The sequence below is a fragment of the Episyrphus balteatus genome, chromosome 4, assembly GCF_945859705.1.
Source record: "Episyrphus balteatus chromosome 4, idEpiBalt1.1, whole genome shotgun sequence".
NCBI lineage: Eukaryota > Metazoa > Arthropoda > Insecta > Diptera > Syrphidae > Episyrphus > Episyrphus balteatus.
Window position 1 is genome coordinate 35090765 of NC_079137.1, and position 17535 is coordinate 35108299.

At 32.4% G+C, this 17535-nt stretch overlaps 1 protein-coding gene across 1 annotated transcript in view; it reads right to left on the reverse strand.

Moving 5' to 3' along the window:
- Positions 1-4759: 4759 nt before the first annotated feature.
- The window catches only part of LOC129918633 (nephrin), a 37793-nt gene continuing 25017 nt past the window's right edge, over positions 4760-17535 (reverse strand). Inside the window, exons 3-19 of the mRNA XM_055999259.1 lie at positions 16093-16245; positions 14116-14292; positions 13817-13970; positions 13611-13747; positions 13352-13519; positions 13134-13265; positions 9340-9476; positions 9112-9265; positions 8902-9039; positions 8588-8752; positions 8147-8446; positions 7699-7980; positions 7024-7447; positions 6493-6877; positions 5416-5542; positions 5067-5293; positions 4760-4930 (exon numbers count right to left, since the gene is read on the reverse strand). Coding sequence (XP_055855234.1) covers positions 4922-4930; positions 5067-5293; positions 5416-5542; positions 6493-6877; positions 7024-7447; positions 7699-7980; positions 8147-8446; positions 8588-8752; positions 8902-9039; positions 9112-9265; positions 9340-9476; positions 13134-13265; positions 13352-13519; positions 13611-13747; positions 13817-13970; positions 14116-14292; positions 16093-16245 — 3269 coding nt within the window. The 3' untranslated portion in view covers positions 4760-4921. The remainder of the gene's footprint in view (positions 4931-5066; positions 5294-5415; positions 5543-6492; positions 6878-7023; positions 7448-7698; positions 7981-8146; positions 8447-8587; positions 8753-8901; positions 9040-9111; positions 9266-9339; positions 9477-13133; positions 13266-13351; positions 13520-13610; positions 13748-13816; positions 13971-14115; positions 14293-16092; positions 16246-17535) is intronic.

Here is a 17535-nt window from a genome sequence, read left to right on the forward strand (position 1 = left end):
TAAAAAACACGTTTGTAAATATTGTTTATAGTGCTAGCATAAAATCCTTAATTAAACGAAAAAGTCCTGCTCCCTTTCAAAATAACTAGTTAAAGTATTATCTTGTTCATTTCTAATTCGTTGTAGGTATGTGATAATTCACTTATCAATTAGCAACGTCAGTTCCTGGACTAGTTTGCACAAAAATATTTTATTCTAAAATTATACTAAAAGCCAAAAAAAAAAAAAAACAAAGTTCCAAAACATGAAATTGCAATCATAGTATACTTTTTATTAATATCTCTGTGCTTCCCGGAAAAAGGTGAAAACCAAGTTAAAAAAATTCTTCTGCTATTTCTAGAGCGAGAGTTTGAAGCATGAGCATGACTTTGAATTTGAGTTTTTGGTTTGGTTTATATTGCAGCAGGTCACATCTCAGATCTCAGTCCAAGTCCAACATATTGCACGCATTCGGGGAGAAAATAATTGGACTGAAGTTTTTATCATCCCTCGCGCCCTTGGAATTCTGTCTCTTGGAGCAGAGCCATTGCATACACTATATACACATAGCTTTGACAGTGGAACTATTGCTGGACGTAAAACATCTGTTGGCCACATTTTATGTGTTTGTGATGTTTTACTTTTTCATCTTTTTTTTCTGTTTTTTAATCTCGAAAAATCTTCTTTTCTGTGAAGTGACATTTTTGTGGATATTCTTTTTTTTACTCCATTTTGCATGAAGCATGAGATGCAACAGCAATAGTTCCAGCTACCAGAAGCAGTGGCAGAAAGCAAAACACATACTATAACTTGGGGAAGAGAGGAAGCTTGAGATGTTTTGATGTTGATGGCCTCGGCTAAATCGTGGGAAAGTGAATTACAGTTTTTTACTTGGGTTCGTGTCAGAGTCATTTTTATATATCACAAGGACTTTTATATTTTGTAATTTTTTTTTTTTTTTTTTTTTTTTAATTCTCGTATATATGAAATTTACCTAATTGAGAGTGTTGGCAGTACTGCTTTCGAGTTGGTTGAGTTTTTGAGCTAGTAGTGTATTTGTTTAATTGAAAATTTATACGAAACTCCCTTTTTTGTTTGTAAACAAACAGAGTAGAACATTTTAATTACTTGTTAGACGAAAAAAAAAAACACATAGAAGATTGCTTTTACAAAGCTTATTCGTCAAATTCATTTTTAGTTTATTACCTTGGGAAGAAATTTAGTTTTCAGTTTTTTTTGTGAGGTTTTTGGATGCAATGTAGAGAGTTTTTGTTTTTGAATTTTTTTTTATTTTTGAAAAGTTATTCTCACGTTTCTGTTATTATGAATAGTTTCTCTTAGGATGAACATGTTTTTGTTGAAAATTTGTCACACATTTTGTGAATTGACAAAGTAGATTTTACTACTTTGTAAAAGAAATTTGAACTCGTACATTTGGTTTTGATTTGTTTTGAAAGTTTAAAGGATGGAAAATAAAAAAAAATTATACTGTAATTGCCATCATCAATATTGATCAATATTGGGAGATGTCTCATGGGAAATGTCTCATGGGAAATGTATCAAGGAAATGTCTCATGAGACATGTCTCATGAGAAATGTCTCATGGGACATGTCTCATGGATATGCCTCATGGTAAATGTCTCATGAGACTAGTTTATGAGACATGTCTCATGGGACATCTCTCATGAAAAATGTCTCATGAGACATGCCTCATTTGAAATTTCTCATGAGAGATGTCTCATGAAATATGTCACGTGATACATATCTCATGGGACATTTCCCATGAGACATGTCTGATGGGATTAAAGTAAAACATTAATGCATAAAAATAACTGAAGAAACGTATTGAGGTCTTTTCAATATGAAGATGTCTAACATGACAATCTTAAAATTTCGAAGAGGCAATTTTGTCTCATTTTTGGAAACTCAAAAAATATTTCTTCCTGTTTTCGACATGGTTATAGATTTAGGTATTTGGAAAAACTATCTAATAAAACTTCTTTCGATGCGTGGGCAAAAGATTTAATTTTAGGTATATCATCAAAATTCATAGATTTGTTTTTATTAAAAAATTATTGTTGAATTATATTAAATATGCTAAGTCATAAACAAATTATATCATATATGTTAAAAATTCAAAATTTGAACCCAAATTTTAAGATTCCTTACCTTATACACATCATATAATCTAAACAATTTGCATGATTATCCAATTATGATTCTAGTTCTAAGTAAGAATTGAGTTTATTTTAATATATTTGTTTAAAATAAAACCATAAAATTTATTGTTATGCTAGGTCAAATATTTTTTACGATTTTTTTTTTGTTTAACTGTTGATAAATACAGAAACTGAGAAAAAAAACATAAATGGCAATAAGATTTCTTTCAGATTTTAATTGGACAATTTTATGATGCCTGTCACGACTCCTACGCGCATGTGTGATGAAGATGTTAACTTAAAAGTTTTTGATTAATAAACACGATGTTTTTTTGTTTTTATTTTTTTATTTATTTTTTTGGTTATGACTGCCACCGCTTTTGAATATGATTTGTGTTATTTTTTTGCGAAATGAAAATTAGAGTTGTCAAGTCGTTCCAATCAGCAGCGGATTAGGATTGGAACTTCGTTTGTTGAAGTTATCAATATTTGAATCATGCATATGGCATATATCCAAGTCTCATTTATGATTTCCTGTCTTGTTTCCAGTCCAAAAACATGGTAGTTAAAGAATTTTATTTTAAATAATTGCTTTAATGGACTACACATACACAGTGGAAATTTTGCACTATCGGATTGCTTGTCTTGTGAAGCGTACATACCATTGGGGAAATCGAGTGTCTCACTCGATGGGTTTAGAAGAAATTTTTGTAAATACTAACACTTTTTCGACATATTTGCCGAGCTTTAACTTTTTTCGGAAATTCAAAACAATGGTTTTTGTAATTCAAGATTAATGTCTAAGACTTAGGGAAAATGACACAGCAAGAAAAAACAATGCGTTTTGGGAGGTTTGTGGACGCGTTTCGGACGCGTTTTGAATACGTTTTTGAGGCGTTTCGGAAGCATTTTGGACGCGTTTTTGACGCGTTTAGGACGCGTTTCAGACGCGTTGTGGACGGGTTTCGGACGGGTTTCGGACGGGTTTCAGACGCGTTTATGACGCATTTTGGTCACGTTTTAGACGCGTTTTCTACACGTTTTGGACGCGTTTTGGATGCATTTCGGACGCGTTTTGGACGCGTTTTGGGCGCTTTTTGACGCGTTTTGGGAGCGTTTTGGGCGCGTTTTGGACGCGTTTTGGACGTGTTTCGGACGGGTTTATTAATTACGTTATACTTTTCCTCAAAAAATGTATGTTTCAGAAACAAATGAAATGCTAAAACTCCGATTTGGAACACTGATTTGTTTTCTATTAAATCGGTATAAGTTAATCTGCAAACAGATTTTTAGAATTTTGAATTTTTTCCTAATTTGAAAGTTAAATTTTTGAACTAACTTGCATTTACAACACATTGAATATTTTAAAAAGTGTTGAGCTGCAAATTGCGGTTCTTACGCCTAAAAAACTACAATTCCGGGCAGAATAAAAAAATATATTTAACAAAAACTCTAAAAATTTTTCCACTTTCTGAGCAAACCAGAAATGCATTTTTTTTAGTTCAAAATTGAAATATAGGATATAAAAAATTGGTTATTGTTCTTTAAATCAGCATTTCACTAACGTAATAATTTAGCAAGTTATCTTATGGAATAATTATGTGGATCTTAGATTTTAAGCCACAGTTAAGTTTGGAACATACTTTTTACACTATGAAAGCTTCGAAGTATCCAAGTGTTTACTACATTTTTTACACTCGTTATGTTGGTCTTGATACACAGAAACAAAAAACTATCGCAGAATGCACAAAAAATGGTATTCAGCAAAATTTTTAATAATACACATTTTTGGGGGCACCTTTATTTCAAGGCCCTGCTTTTCAACTTTATCAATAAAGCCTAAAGAGTCTCTTTTGATGTCTCACTCAATGGATTTTGGCAAGGGGTCCAGGAACTCTGGCAACTCAACTTCCGCCTGGTTTTTTAATTTATATTAGGCACAGGAGAAACGAGGTAAAAGGTATCGAAGAATTAAAGTTCGATTTCAGATAAAAAAAAACCGCTTACCATTCTCTTTTAATTTTACCAAACTTTTGTTCTAGTAATTTTGTCATCTTTTTTTAGTTCAGAAAATTGAAAAAAAAAACTCAATGAATTTTACTCATTATACATATATTTTTTTTATTCAATAAAAAAAGTCTTAAATATATTATTCATAGATAAAAAAATGTCGTATCGCTATTTTTTTTCTTTTTGCAATATAAACATGCAAGCTTATTTTTTGTTTATTATTTAATTAGAATTACATTTTTTGTTTTTTAAATATTTCGAATATGAGAAATGTATTTATTTTTAACTTATTGTCGTTACATATATATATTTTTTTCTTTTTAAAAGCTTAATGTTAAAAATTTTAATTATTTCGATTTAAAATACGTTTTACGCACTAAATAATAACTATTAATTAAAAAATATTTAAAATATTTAAAAAAAAGATTGATATCGGAAAGATAATTAAATGTACAAAGAATTAAAAAAATGTTCGTCGTATCGAATGGAATCGAATGTGAGTATTAATTTTTTTTTTTATTTTTTAATAATAAATAAATATTGTATCAATGATATCATATAACAGGTACATATCACAGCCTTTTGCACAGAACTTCTCTTAACGATTGTTTTTTTTTTTTATTAAATCTTCTCTGAATCTGTGCATCCAAGGGCAATTTTCTTTTTCGTTTTTTTTTTTATTTGTGTTTGTCAGTCTCTTCTTCAAATTAAAATGCTCATTCGCATGACACCCTTTGTTTAAACGTTTATTTTGTGGTTCTGACATAATTATTTTAATAAACCTGAAATGACAAAAAAAAAAAAAGAACACACAAAAATATGAAAAAAAAGGAAACAATTATGATTGATTTTGTTAAAGTTCTGTTTTTTTTTTTTTTTTTTTGTTAGATTGAATAAAAATTATGACATCACCCTTACCACTGGTGGATACGATAAGTATTTATCGCTCATGTTAAAATATGATCCATCAGGCGGTGGCGCCGGTGACGGCGAAGAGATATAACTCCCTTTGATGACCAATGACGAAGCTGGTGATGGCGAAGGAATATATAATCCATTGGACACCAACATGTGATCATCCTTTGATCGATTGTCATTCATAATCTTAGCATGACGCTTTGGATTTGGCAGTGTTTTGGTATAATCTGTAAATGAATTGGTTCAATGTTGTTGTGTTTGACGAAGCAAAATGATGGTTTATATGTGTGTTGTTGTTTTGACTTTAGATTTGAGGTTTTTCAGGGATAGCTAAAGACTTTTAAGTTACCTGCATTAATGGTGTAGGGGGGAGAACTTAAAGAACTCTCTTGATATTTTGGTGGAAATGATGCTGATTGAATGATGTCCACATTTTCTACTAAATATGTTGAGGCAGCTTTTTTGTGATTTTCACCCTGAAATCGGAGAAAAAAAATTAAAACAATTTTATTAGCGTTACAGAATTTTGGAATAATTTGAGCGTGACTCAAAGTTTAGAATGTAATTAAATTTTTGATAAAATTAACCCAAAAATTTAAATGAATGGACTGATTGGACAAAAATTTGTAGTCTCAATTTAACCTGAATTGTTTTTTAGAGCGTTACTCAAAGTTTAGAGTGTAACTCAATTTTTGATAAAGTTAACACGAATGGCGCGATTGGACAAAAATCATTTGTACCAAATTAATTCAACTCTGAATGGTTTTTGTCTTCAGCCCTTCATATAAGAAAAGTTTAGAGCGTTACTCAAAGTTTAGAATGTAACTCAATTTTTTGGTAAAGTTAACGCGAATGGCGCGATTGGGCTAAAAACAGTTATCCCAAAATGACTCTACGGTGAATGGTTTTTGTCTTTAGCCCTTCATAAGAAAAAGTTTAGAGCGTTACTCAAAGTTTAGAATGTTACTCAATTGTTGGTAAAATTAACGGGAATCGCCAGATTGTTAAAAATCTGCATAGTCCCAAATTAACTAAGCGCTGAATGGTTTTTTCTTTAGCCCTTCATATAAGAAAAGTTTAGAGCGTTACTCAAAGTTAAGAATGTTACTCAATTTATGGTAAAATTAACGCGAATGGCGTGATTGGATAAAATGAATGGCGCGTTTGGGCTAAAAATCAGCTGTCCCAAATTGACAATGGCTATTTGTTTTTTGTTTTTAGCCTTTCTTTTTAAAAAAATTTAGAGCGTAACTCAAAATTTACAGTGTAACTCAATTTGATCTATGTCTCGATTGGAAGTAAAAAATGCACTTCACCCGTTTGAAAATTAAATTGTTTGTACAAAAACTATTAGCACGATTCGACAGCAAAAATGCACTCGACAGCTTACCTAAGATAAAAACCCATTTCACCCAATTTCACCTACCTTATAATCCGACTGGTTGTCATCCTTTGAATATGCATCATCCGTCTGATGTTCACTTTCCGATGAATCCTTATTCTGTCGTCTAATCACAAACCATGCCACCAATGCAGCATTCAAGATAAGCAAAATCATTGCTGCCGACGTAATACCAATGATAACCAAATTGGGCATTTCACTTTTCTCCGTAGTTTCTGTTGCCGTAATAGCTTCTGATTTATTAACAGAAATAGTGACTTTCATATCTGGCAAGAACTTTGATCCACCAGCTTCATTGGCAGCCATAACCGAAAAGACATAAACCGTATTCGATTGAAGTCCAGAGATGGTAGCGTTTAGGAAATTTGGTCTAGCTTCAACGTACTTGTATTTATCCTCATCCAATTGCCTGTGACGAAAACATGAATTCAAAGAAAAAAAAAAAAAAGAAAAAACTTTATAACGAACTCCACTTCAAAGGATCAAGAGGATATTCTCTCGATGACGACACAAAGACACAAAACAAATGACTCTCTAAAAATATTCCAAACTCACCTATATCGTATGCGATAGTAAACAGGCAAACCACCATCGAAACCAGCAATCCATGATAGCACAACACTATTATCGGTCACGTTATTAATCATCAACTTCTGAGGACTTTCGGGTCGCGATGGCTTGTTCAACTGTATTGCAGCACTTGACTCGCCATGCATGTTCTTTGCCACACATTCGTACACACCGTAATCGTCGTTCAGCACCGACTCAATAAACAACCTTGATCCAGATGATAGTTTGTCAATTTGAAATTCTTCACTCCTAAACTTGTTCCGGCGATACATCTTAATTTCTTTGCCGTTTTTCCGCCAAACGAACATGGGTGCTGGAGCACCTTGAGCCGTACATTGCAGTATACCACGTTCGCCTAAACCTGCCGCAAACCGCGTTGCTGACGGAAATTTATCGACTTTTGGAGCAGCTATATATATATATAGGTAGAAGAAGATAGAGAGAAAGGACCAAAAAGGTTCATTACACACACTGAACGATACACGATTGGGAAAACTCATGAATTCATGCTTCCTAGGAATTGGAGAAATATAGGTATAGTATAGAACTGGAGGGGGTTTTTGTGTGAGAGATTGAACCGAAACCCAATCCCAAACGAAAAACCAATCCAAACCGAAACCATACCATACCATATCACACCACAGAGCCATTGATACTCACATTCAACAATTAGTAGGACATCCCGCTGTGCCATAGCACCCCTCTGATTGTCAACCATGCACGTAAAGTTGCCAACGTCAGAGTGTTGGACATTTTTGATGTGCAAATACGAGGTTCCGTTGACGAAAGCTGCCGTAGTTCGAGTAGCCATATCGTAGCCAGATCTCTCCCATCTGACATGGTCTTCGGTTAATGGTTTGCCATTAATCGAACACGAAAGTACTGCATCCTGTCCGGGAGCAAAAATGTTTCCATCCGATATTGATTCGATGTCTGGTGCATCTAAAGTGATAAAGTACAAAAAAAAAGAGGGGGAAGGAAAAAGAGGTGTGAGTGAGGCCATTATATACAATTTGATTTTTATTTTTTTTTTGTTATGTCCTTTTTATGATAAAAAAAACAACAAAAACAAAACTATACTGCATGTGGAAGTGGATGGTATCCTTACATTCGACAATCACATGGACACCCATTGTCGTTGTTCCCTGTGAGTTCATAGCTTCGCAGGTATATCTGCCGGCATCGGTTCTCTCCAATTTGATTATGTTTAGAACAGGTCCTTCCGCAAGAATTCTCTCATTGCTATTGCTAGCAATTCTGTTGTTGTTCGATGAAATCGGAAAGCCATCCTTAGTCCAGGTGAATGACATTGTCATTGGATTAGCAGTTGCCACTAATGGGATTTGTAGTGGTTCGCCTTCCACCCCCGTAAATGTCACTGGCTGAGATGTGGCAAATTTAGGAGGATCTAAATATATAATAGAGAGAGAGAGAGAAATGTAGAATAAAAAAACGAAGAAGAAGAAGGTAAAGAGAAAGTCTTTATGATATTAGGAAAAAAGTGAAAAAATGAAACGTTTTTTTTTTTAAAACCTATATTGACACTAACATAAAATGTCCAGGGAAATTGTTTCATGCACGCTACGCTGCAATGCTTCATTTATACTCTGGCAGGTGTATATCGAGTCGTGCATCTCTTGTGTGATATTAATGAATAATTCCAGCGTCGACACTGCGCCACCCCATAAACCGGAACGATTTGAAGGATTTGCTCCTATAGAAATGGTCATGGTCAGGATACATAGACAACGACGACGATGAAAAATAAAAACAAAAATACAAAATTGTACGTGTGAGTAAGATTTTGTCCTTTGTATGGCGCATATTTTCAGAAAGATAGAGAGTGTAATGAAATTATTTTACCATTAACAGGTATTCCATCCTTCCACCAGGACACCATTGCTGGGGGATTGCTAGAACTGGAGTCACAAATCAATTTGGCTGTTGTTCCCGGATGGAGATCTTTTGGTTCGATTCGGATTTTGACGGTTTCAGGTGGAACTGTTTGAATGATAAGAATATAATTTTTTTTTTGTTGAAAAAGAAAAGAAAAAGTTTGTTTTAAGAACTCACAGTAAACTTGTAAGGTTTTCTCTTCAAATAATGGAATATCACTAGCTGGGCTTTCTACGTGACATTTGTAACGAGCTTGGTTATCTGATGCGTTAGCCAATATTGTCAATTCGGAGATAACTGTATTTCCATTCAATTTAGATGCAGAGTTTAACTATTGGAAGAGGGAAGGGATAGAATTTGACTTTATGCGTGACTTTTTAAATTATAAAGTTTTATAACTTTTACCTTTTTATCATTTTTATACCAAATTAAGGATGGCGGTGGATTGCCACCAGATGACGCACAGGTGAGCTTTTGAATTGATCCGGCGACGATTATTTGGCCTTCGGTGTATCCTGTTAGTGATGGGGCTGATGGTGGATCTGAAGAAAGAAGTGAATATCAAATGGTTATCTGATTGAATGTCTAAGGACTCTTATAAACAATAGAATTAACGAATTCGAGTTGACTTAGCTTAATTTAAGATTTGCAGAAAGATTAGAAGTTTAATGGAACCCGGGTGAAAACTAAGCACAAAAAAGGAATCAAATGGAGGAATGAAATGAAAATAAAAAAATAAACTGGCGCCCGGTTGAAAACTTTTTTTTTCAAAATGCACTTTTTTTCATTAAAAATGGCGATGATTCTTCATCTAAGAATTAAGGGTCGAAAATACTTCTTTTAATTTAGATCAAAGTTGAAGAAAAAAATGGCGCCCGGGTAGAAATTTTTCTTTTAATATTAATTTTTTTTTTTTTATAAAACCAGCACTCATAATTGGTCCTTAAAGTGAATTTTAAGATAAATGGTGCCCAGTAATAAGCCTTTTATTACAAAAAATAACGTTTTGTATATTTAAGGTGCCAAAAATATTTCATTCTAGAATCATAGGGTCAAAAAGAAAAAAACTGTTTGTCAAACAAATCTTAAATAGAATTTAATTTTTGGGTTGTGGAAAAAAAAATAATAGAAAAGTGGCGCCCGGGTAAAGTTCAACTTATTCAAATTTTTATTTTTAAGCATAAATTCGAACTTTTTCTTAAATTTTGAAAGGCTATGAAATTTTTCGAAAATGGCGCCCGGGTAAGGGGAATATTTTTTTAATCAAAAATTGACAATTGGTGGGATTAAATTATTATTATTATTTTTTTTTTAATGCGTTTTACTATCCCAAAGCAAAAGACAATTTTTTCTTTCATACCAGAAGACAAAAATTTAATAAAAAATTGTTCAAAAATGGCTCAAAGGTAGGATTTTTTTTAAATCAAAATATTTCAACTAACAAAATCAAGAAGTAAGTATACATATATCTCTCGTACTAAACCATTTTTTAATCGATTTAAGAAGCATTGAGCAAATAAAAAAAAATACAAAAAAAAAATTCAGAAAATGTTTGAACGAACTTTATTAAACAATGAACTTAAAAATGCCCAATTTCCGTTCTGTTTTGCCCTTCCGAAGCATAAATTAAGTATTTTGTTTTTCTTTTCTCGATGAATTGGTGAAAATAATTTATGTATTTTGCATTTTTAATCTGTATAAAAAAAAAATAATTGCGTAGTTCTTCCTCTATAAATTGTGATTAAAATTTTAATCCAGCTTCATTCAACCACAAAACAAAACTTTAACCGGTTACCAATACCAACATTTTTATTCACAAAAGAAACCTCTATACAATTGATTTGGACTACTTTCCACAAAGAACATAACTCTCAATATTTCTTCCTTTTTTTTGCATCAATTAAACTTTCATGTGTGTCGCCCCTTTAGTAGGATTGTGCATTTATATTTATATTATCTTTATTAAAGGCAGAAAAATCGAGATCATTTCCAGTGGGGACTCTTAAATTCTACAAAAGCCTTTCAAAATTGTATGACCGTATTTTTTTAACCAATTTTTTAATATAATTTTGCACTGCCAATTTTTCAAAGTGATACAACGGAAATTCAGATTTCCCTGGTGAGTAATCCACTGAAGCAGCCTAGAATTTCAGTACAAAAATAAAAATACTAATTAAATAAAAAAAAAAAAAAAAAAAAAAAATACAACAAGCATAAATCTTTATCATGTTCATATCTCCAATTCTCACAAATAGCCACTCTACCTCCTTCTATACCCACTTTTTTTTTAACAATCCATACGTGTCGTAAGCGTTCAAACATACCCTTATATCAATCTGTTAATAGCTTTTATTCTATCTAAATAAATATATTCTTCGGTCAAACGATGCTGAAAGATTTTTTTTTTTTTTTTCAAAAATACATAAATGTGTGAATGACTGTGTGTTTGTGTATGTGTTGAAGGATGTACTAGTTTTTTATGCAATCAGTCAAAACAAACAAGTAAAAAAAAAACATACCTGCATTTATTATAGAAGCTTAAATGGTTTTTATTTCCTCTTAACAAAAAACTGAAAAAAAAAAAAAATATCCCAAAAAAAAAACCGATAACGACTATCGAAAGAACTCTATCTCTACCATCTGCATTATATAGAAATACATCAGACATATCACTCTTCACTCTCAGCAATATCCGATTCGCCTTTTTACAGATTTTTATTGTAATTTTATAGTAGAACGCTTTCACAGGTCATGTTATCTGGCACTGATTTCGATTTTTGTGTGTATGTATATGTTTGATCAGATACTTTTACTTCGTTTAAAACCCTAAAGGCTTTATTTTTTCAAAAAACAAAAAAAAGATATTCTCCAACTACCCCTTCATTTTTTTTTTTTTTTTTAATTTAATATTTGCATTCTACACCCCCTCTTTCGTTTGTTGACTATATGACAGAAACAGAACCCTAAAAAAAAACAAAAAAAAAAAACCCGAATTAAATGTCAACGAAAGCTGAACGATTGATTAATCACAATCCGTCGTTTTTATTGATGAGCACGCTTACTGGAAGTTTAATTATTGCATTAATTGCATAGTCCATATCTCTCTCTTCATATTGTTTCAGAGCAAACTATATAGGGTATATATTTCCCTCTCCGACAAAAAAAAAAGAACATGACTACCCGACAATGTTTTCCCTACATTAGAGCGTGCACTGCATCACAGATTTTCATCGAAATTCCATGCAAACACTGAATCAGAATTTAACAAAAAAAAAAAAAAAAATAAAAGAAAATCAACTCAACTAAAAAAAAAAAAACATATAAAAATAAAACGAAAAAAAAGACACCCTGTCAGCTTCAGCGACAACATTTTCACTTCAATTAGCGTGACGGGTATATTGCTGTTAAATTTCCGCATCCAGGAGACACGGGCGGACATTGCTGCTCGGTTCGCTTTTCGCTTTTAATCTCGATGTGTATGTATGCGCCTCCTATAATGTCCGTCCGGTTAACGTTCATATAGGTTTGTTTTATAAGATTTATAGACTCATGTATAGTTTGAGTGGTCAAGTTATCAAAATATGTAATTTAGTAGTAGTTATTAGAGTGTTCATTCTGAATCTCTATCGTCAAAATCAAAATAAAAGATGAAATTAAAAAATTGGCGCCCGGGTGGGGACTATTTATGTTTTTTTTCTTTCTATTACTTTACGGTCTTATACGTTGTCAAAAGACATAATTCTGTAGAAGTTATTAGAGTGTTCATTCTCAATCTCTATCATCAAACTCAAAATAAAAGATAAAATTAAAAAAGTGGCGCCCGGGTGGGGACCATTTTTGTTCTTTTTTCTATTACTTTAAAGTTTTACATATTTTTTTTTCTTGCTAATAGGAAAACTTAAACCTAAAAATGGTCAAAAGGTACTAAACCTTAGAGACCTCAGTAGGATAGGGTGAATGCTTGGCCAAACCAAGAACCGTTTTCAAAAAAAAAAAAAAATCAAATTTATCGAATTTGAATAGTTCCATAGATTTTTTTAAAATCAGAACGATTATAACTTAGATCCAAAATGGCAGCCATGTATTTTTTTTTTTCACCAATCAAAAATACAACACTAATTCTCAGACTATCAAAACGTATGTTAGCCCCATAATAGTATACAAAACAAAAGAGAGCATACCGAGATGATAATACTTACGCAAAATATTTATTGTATGCGTTGCCACCACTGCTTCTGTCAAGGCTGCATTAAATCCATGACACACGGCAACCAGGAATCTTTTATTTGAGCCAATGGTCACTGATAAGTTTGATACTGTTATCCAACCACCTGAAATGGATGAATGATTGATTGCCATTTTGTTCCCTATGATGGTTGTTGTTTTGTTCCCTTTTTCCCCCCACTCTTCTACTTACCTTCAGGGCTTTGTTGGCTTTTCGAATTGGTGGCATTCATTTGCTGTCCATCTACACTCCAACTTACCTCTGCAATTGGATTCGATGGTGCAGAAGAGCACGATAGCTGAACCGTTTGTTCGGCTAAGGCTTCTGTGGGACCCGAAATAGTCACTTCAGCTGGAGAAACTACATATACAAATGGAAAATGGAAATAATTAGCATTTCTGGATGTGTGTGTGGGTGTGACAAGTTGTGGGATTTTTCTTAATTAACTCACATGTCACAGACAGTTCAAGATCGGCCTTTAGGGCCTTTTCCGAAAGAATATTTTTCGCCTCACAACTTAATTTCGCTCCATTGTCACTTGAGTCGGCTACAAATTTATAGACATTCTCCGATAGACGTCCCATGTTCCTATATTCAAATTATTTCATCATTAATTTTATTTTCTATGTATTGGTAGGTATATTCATTCATTCATACTTTTGTGGTGAAACAATTGGCTGGCCATTTTTATACCACAACAATTGGGCAGGCGGATTGCCACCTCGACTGCGACAAGCAATTTCGACATTTTGTCCTCGTCTCAAGTTTTCCCCAGTGGAATAGCCTTCGAAAAATGGTGCCCCTGGAGGATCTGTGGAATTTTTTTTGTATTTTCAATTAAAAACAACCAACAAAAGTAGTAGGTATATTCAAGAGTCAAACAGAAAATCATGGAGGATGAAAAAAATCAATTTTTGTGATTTCAATAAAATAAAAAAAAAAAAAAATCAACATACACAGAACAGATAGATGAATATTGGCACGCATCGGGACATCTGGGGGTAGAGCGCGGTGTTTTGCTTGACAGGAAAAATCCTTGTAGTCATCGTCGGCACTTGGACGAATGGTAATTGTCGAAGTGGTGGTAAAAGTTTTCAATTGTGTTTCTTTCACTTGCACTTCCGGTTCATAAGCTATGAAATTAATTTACATTCATTATATTACTCTTGTATATAATATTGGTTTTACAACAGGGTGATTCTTGATATAGTGATGCAATAACAATAACAAGAAGGCTGATAGTATTTTTATTGCAGGATTGTAATGTGTTTTACATTTTATGAGATTTTTCACTCATGGTCAGAATTCCGTATACAGAACAAATAACAAACATGAATATAAAACATTATGGAACGTATTTTTTCTATTTTACGAGTGGTATTTGAACAAATATTTAGAAAAATTTTGATTGAATCAAAGCTTTCTACAAAATATAATTTGAAACGCAGACTTGGATAGAAAATGGAATTTAAATTAATGAAAGTAGTACCTAGGTATTAAAATTTACAATCCACAATGTTAATTTTGAAGGAAAAAATTGATGAAAAGAACAAAACATATTTATCTTACGCGGTGTGTTTTATCTTAAAAAAAAAAATTGATAAATTTCCAAACCGAAAAATTTAAATAACATTTTCTCAAATGTGTGATATATTAAGTTTTTCTACTATAGGATTTTTGTTTTCAGGCGTTTTTTCGATGAATTTTATGTAAATGAAAATTACATTCCACAAAAATTTTGAAGAATTTTTAATATTAACTGCTTTAGTTTTTCTCCGAAAAAAAGTAAAACATAAAATCTACAAGTTTGTGGAAGGTATTTGTCATATTCATATTAGGAAAATAATCAGTTTTATAGCTTATTTTTTTTTTGATAGATTTCTGATTCATTTTTAATTGGTTTTTGTATGTGGAACTTGTTAATTTTTTCTTTTCACATAGGTACCTCGGAAAAGCTTTGTGTGTGATTTCTCAATCTAAAAGTGTTATGCAAACAATTTTAATGAATGTTTCATTTTCACTTAAAATTAAAACCTATTAAACACTATACCTAGGTATAGTGATAACAAAAATAAAAAATACATCATTTACATTCCACATGTTCTACAAATGAATTTTTTTTTTTGCAAGCTTTCCAATATTATCATGAACTTTTTCTCTTCCAATTACAAAATCAGAAATTACGAGTTCAATCGTGACACATTGTGGAATGCATTCAGTTCTTGAAAATTTCACGTTGATCTGTTTCTGTGAAAATTTTCAATTTTATCAGAATTTTTAGAACTTTTCACATGAGCCCAGTTGGTACTAGTTTGAAAGTAAATATTAACGAGCAACAAGCTCGATATACGATTTTTTTTTGTTGGAATAGAATATGTGGAACCTAAGTGTTTTTTTACACGTTTTTTTTTTTTTTTAATATGAGAGTTTCAGGGTAAAAATGAGAGTATCACGCCGACGAATTTTTGCAAAAATTACATATTCGATATGACTTTCTTTGAAAACTTAATTTGAAAAGTAAGCCTAATACGTCCCACAACAAGTTTTAAGAATAATTAACATGTTTTCGAAATAGAAATAGAAATTTCAAGCCGATTTTCTATGAGTTCTTTAGCTTCAACGCTTTTTATCACGAACAAAATTTTCTAGCAGCTACACTGGGAGAAAATATCTTAAAATTAGGATCCACAAGGCTTTTTCACTGGATGTTGTGAATTTTTCAATAATTTATTTGTTTCGCTTATCTTGTTTATATAACAAGATTTAGTATCTTATTATTTTTAGTATTGTTGTTTTTTTTTTCCACAATTTTAAGCCGTGTGATATTTCAGATTCTAATATTCTCAATTTTCTTTAAATCTTGAATCCATCTAATTCGAATCACCCTGTTATTTATATCCAAAAACAACAACTTAAAAAAATAAAATCCATACCACTATTATATTCGATATTTCCTCGATACCAAACAATTTCAGCGGCAGGTTTGGCATTTTCCACTATGCACTTCAAAGTCAAATTTTGCTTTTCAATAACCTCAACTCGAGAATTTGAACCATAACCATCTAATTGAATTGATGTGGGCGCAGCTGAAAAATATAATAATACACACAAACATTCATATAATATTATATAGAGAAAAATAGAAAACAAAAATGAAAAAAAAAATTAGAATAGAAGATCTAATGATAGGAACGTGAGTTGCATTATAAGTGCCAACATTTTTGACACCATCCAATCCAAGCCGCCAGAGAAAAGACTCTATGTGCTGTGCACACGCCAAAATCCTTTTTCGCTCCTTTTGTATGATGATTTGCATATCATACTCATCTCTCCCAAGAAGAAAATATTTAACCACCTTCTATATATCTATAATAATAATAACTGGATGGCAAAGGACTCTAAGGATGAGTATAAGAATAATCAGAGTTAAATCAAAAGAGACTTTCAAAGTTTCTTCACTTCGCTATCTCTTAAGAAAAAATAATAAAGGCTACAAAAAAAAAACTAAAACGTAGGAGGTCTTCGACGGAAAATCGAATGGAAAATTTTCAAAATCTATGCTAATTCACCCGCAAAACAAACATCATTAAGGCCTCCCATAACAACGCACCACTCTCTTTCATCCACATGATGGCGCTGCTAACTGCTAGAGAGAATATGATACTGCAAAGATATAAAAGAGTGGGTGTGGAACAGAGATGGAGCATCTTGTTTACCCTTACGCTTTTAATAGACGAAAATAATAATGTGTATATGGGGGATAGCTCTGTGGCTGCTTGCTGCAATGAAGGAAAAGGAACAGGAACCATGGGATAAGGTATAAGGATATTCTTATATATAGAAGAACAAAGCTTTGCTTTGGCAAACCATTATCATCGTCTTTCGTCGTTGTCGTTGGCGTTGTCGTCATCATAGTCGGTATTAATCGTCATCTCTTCTTCATCTCAGCTGTATAATATGTCGTCAGGTTTGTCTCTATGTCTTCTCTAGAAGATACCTCCACCCCCAAAGGTACATATCGTATATCCTTATCCTATCCATCCTCTTTACAAAACAACCCTTCCGTCTTTCAAATTCATACAAGACACGATGAAGGACTTTATATTCTTCGTCATATATATATATATTCACCAAAGGAAGAAAATATAAGATACGACCAAGATGTCGAAAGAGGTGTGTGAATAGAATAACCAGAAAGACGTTGAATGAAGAACTCCGCACCAGAGCTATAGAGCTGGCTTTCGCCTTGGAGAATATAATTTTCTTTATGTTAAATAGTTTTAATTGCATAACTTTAAATCCTTTTGCCAGAGGCTTAATCACGAGAGCGATTGTATGATGAAACTCTTAGCATAACAATGATTATACCTAGCTTA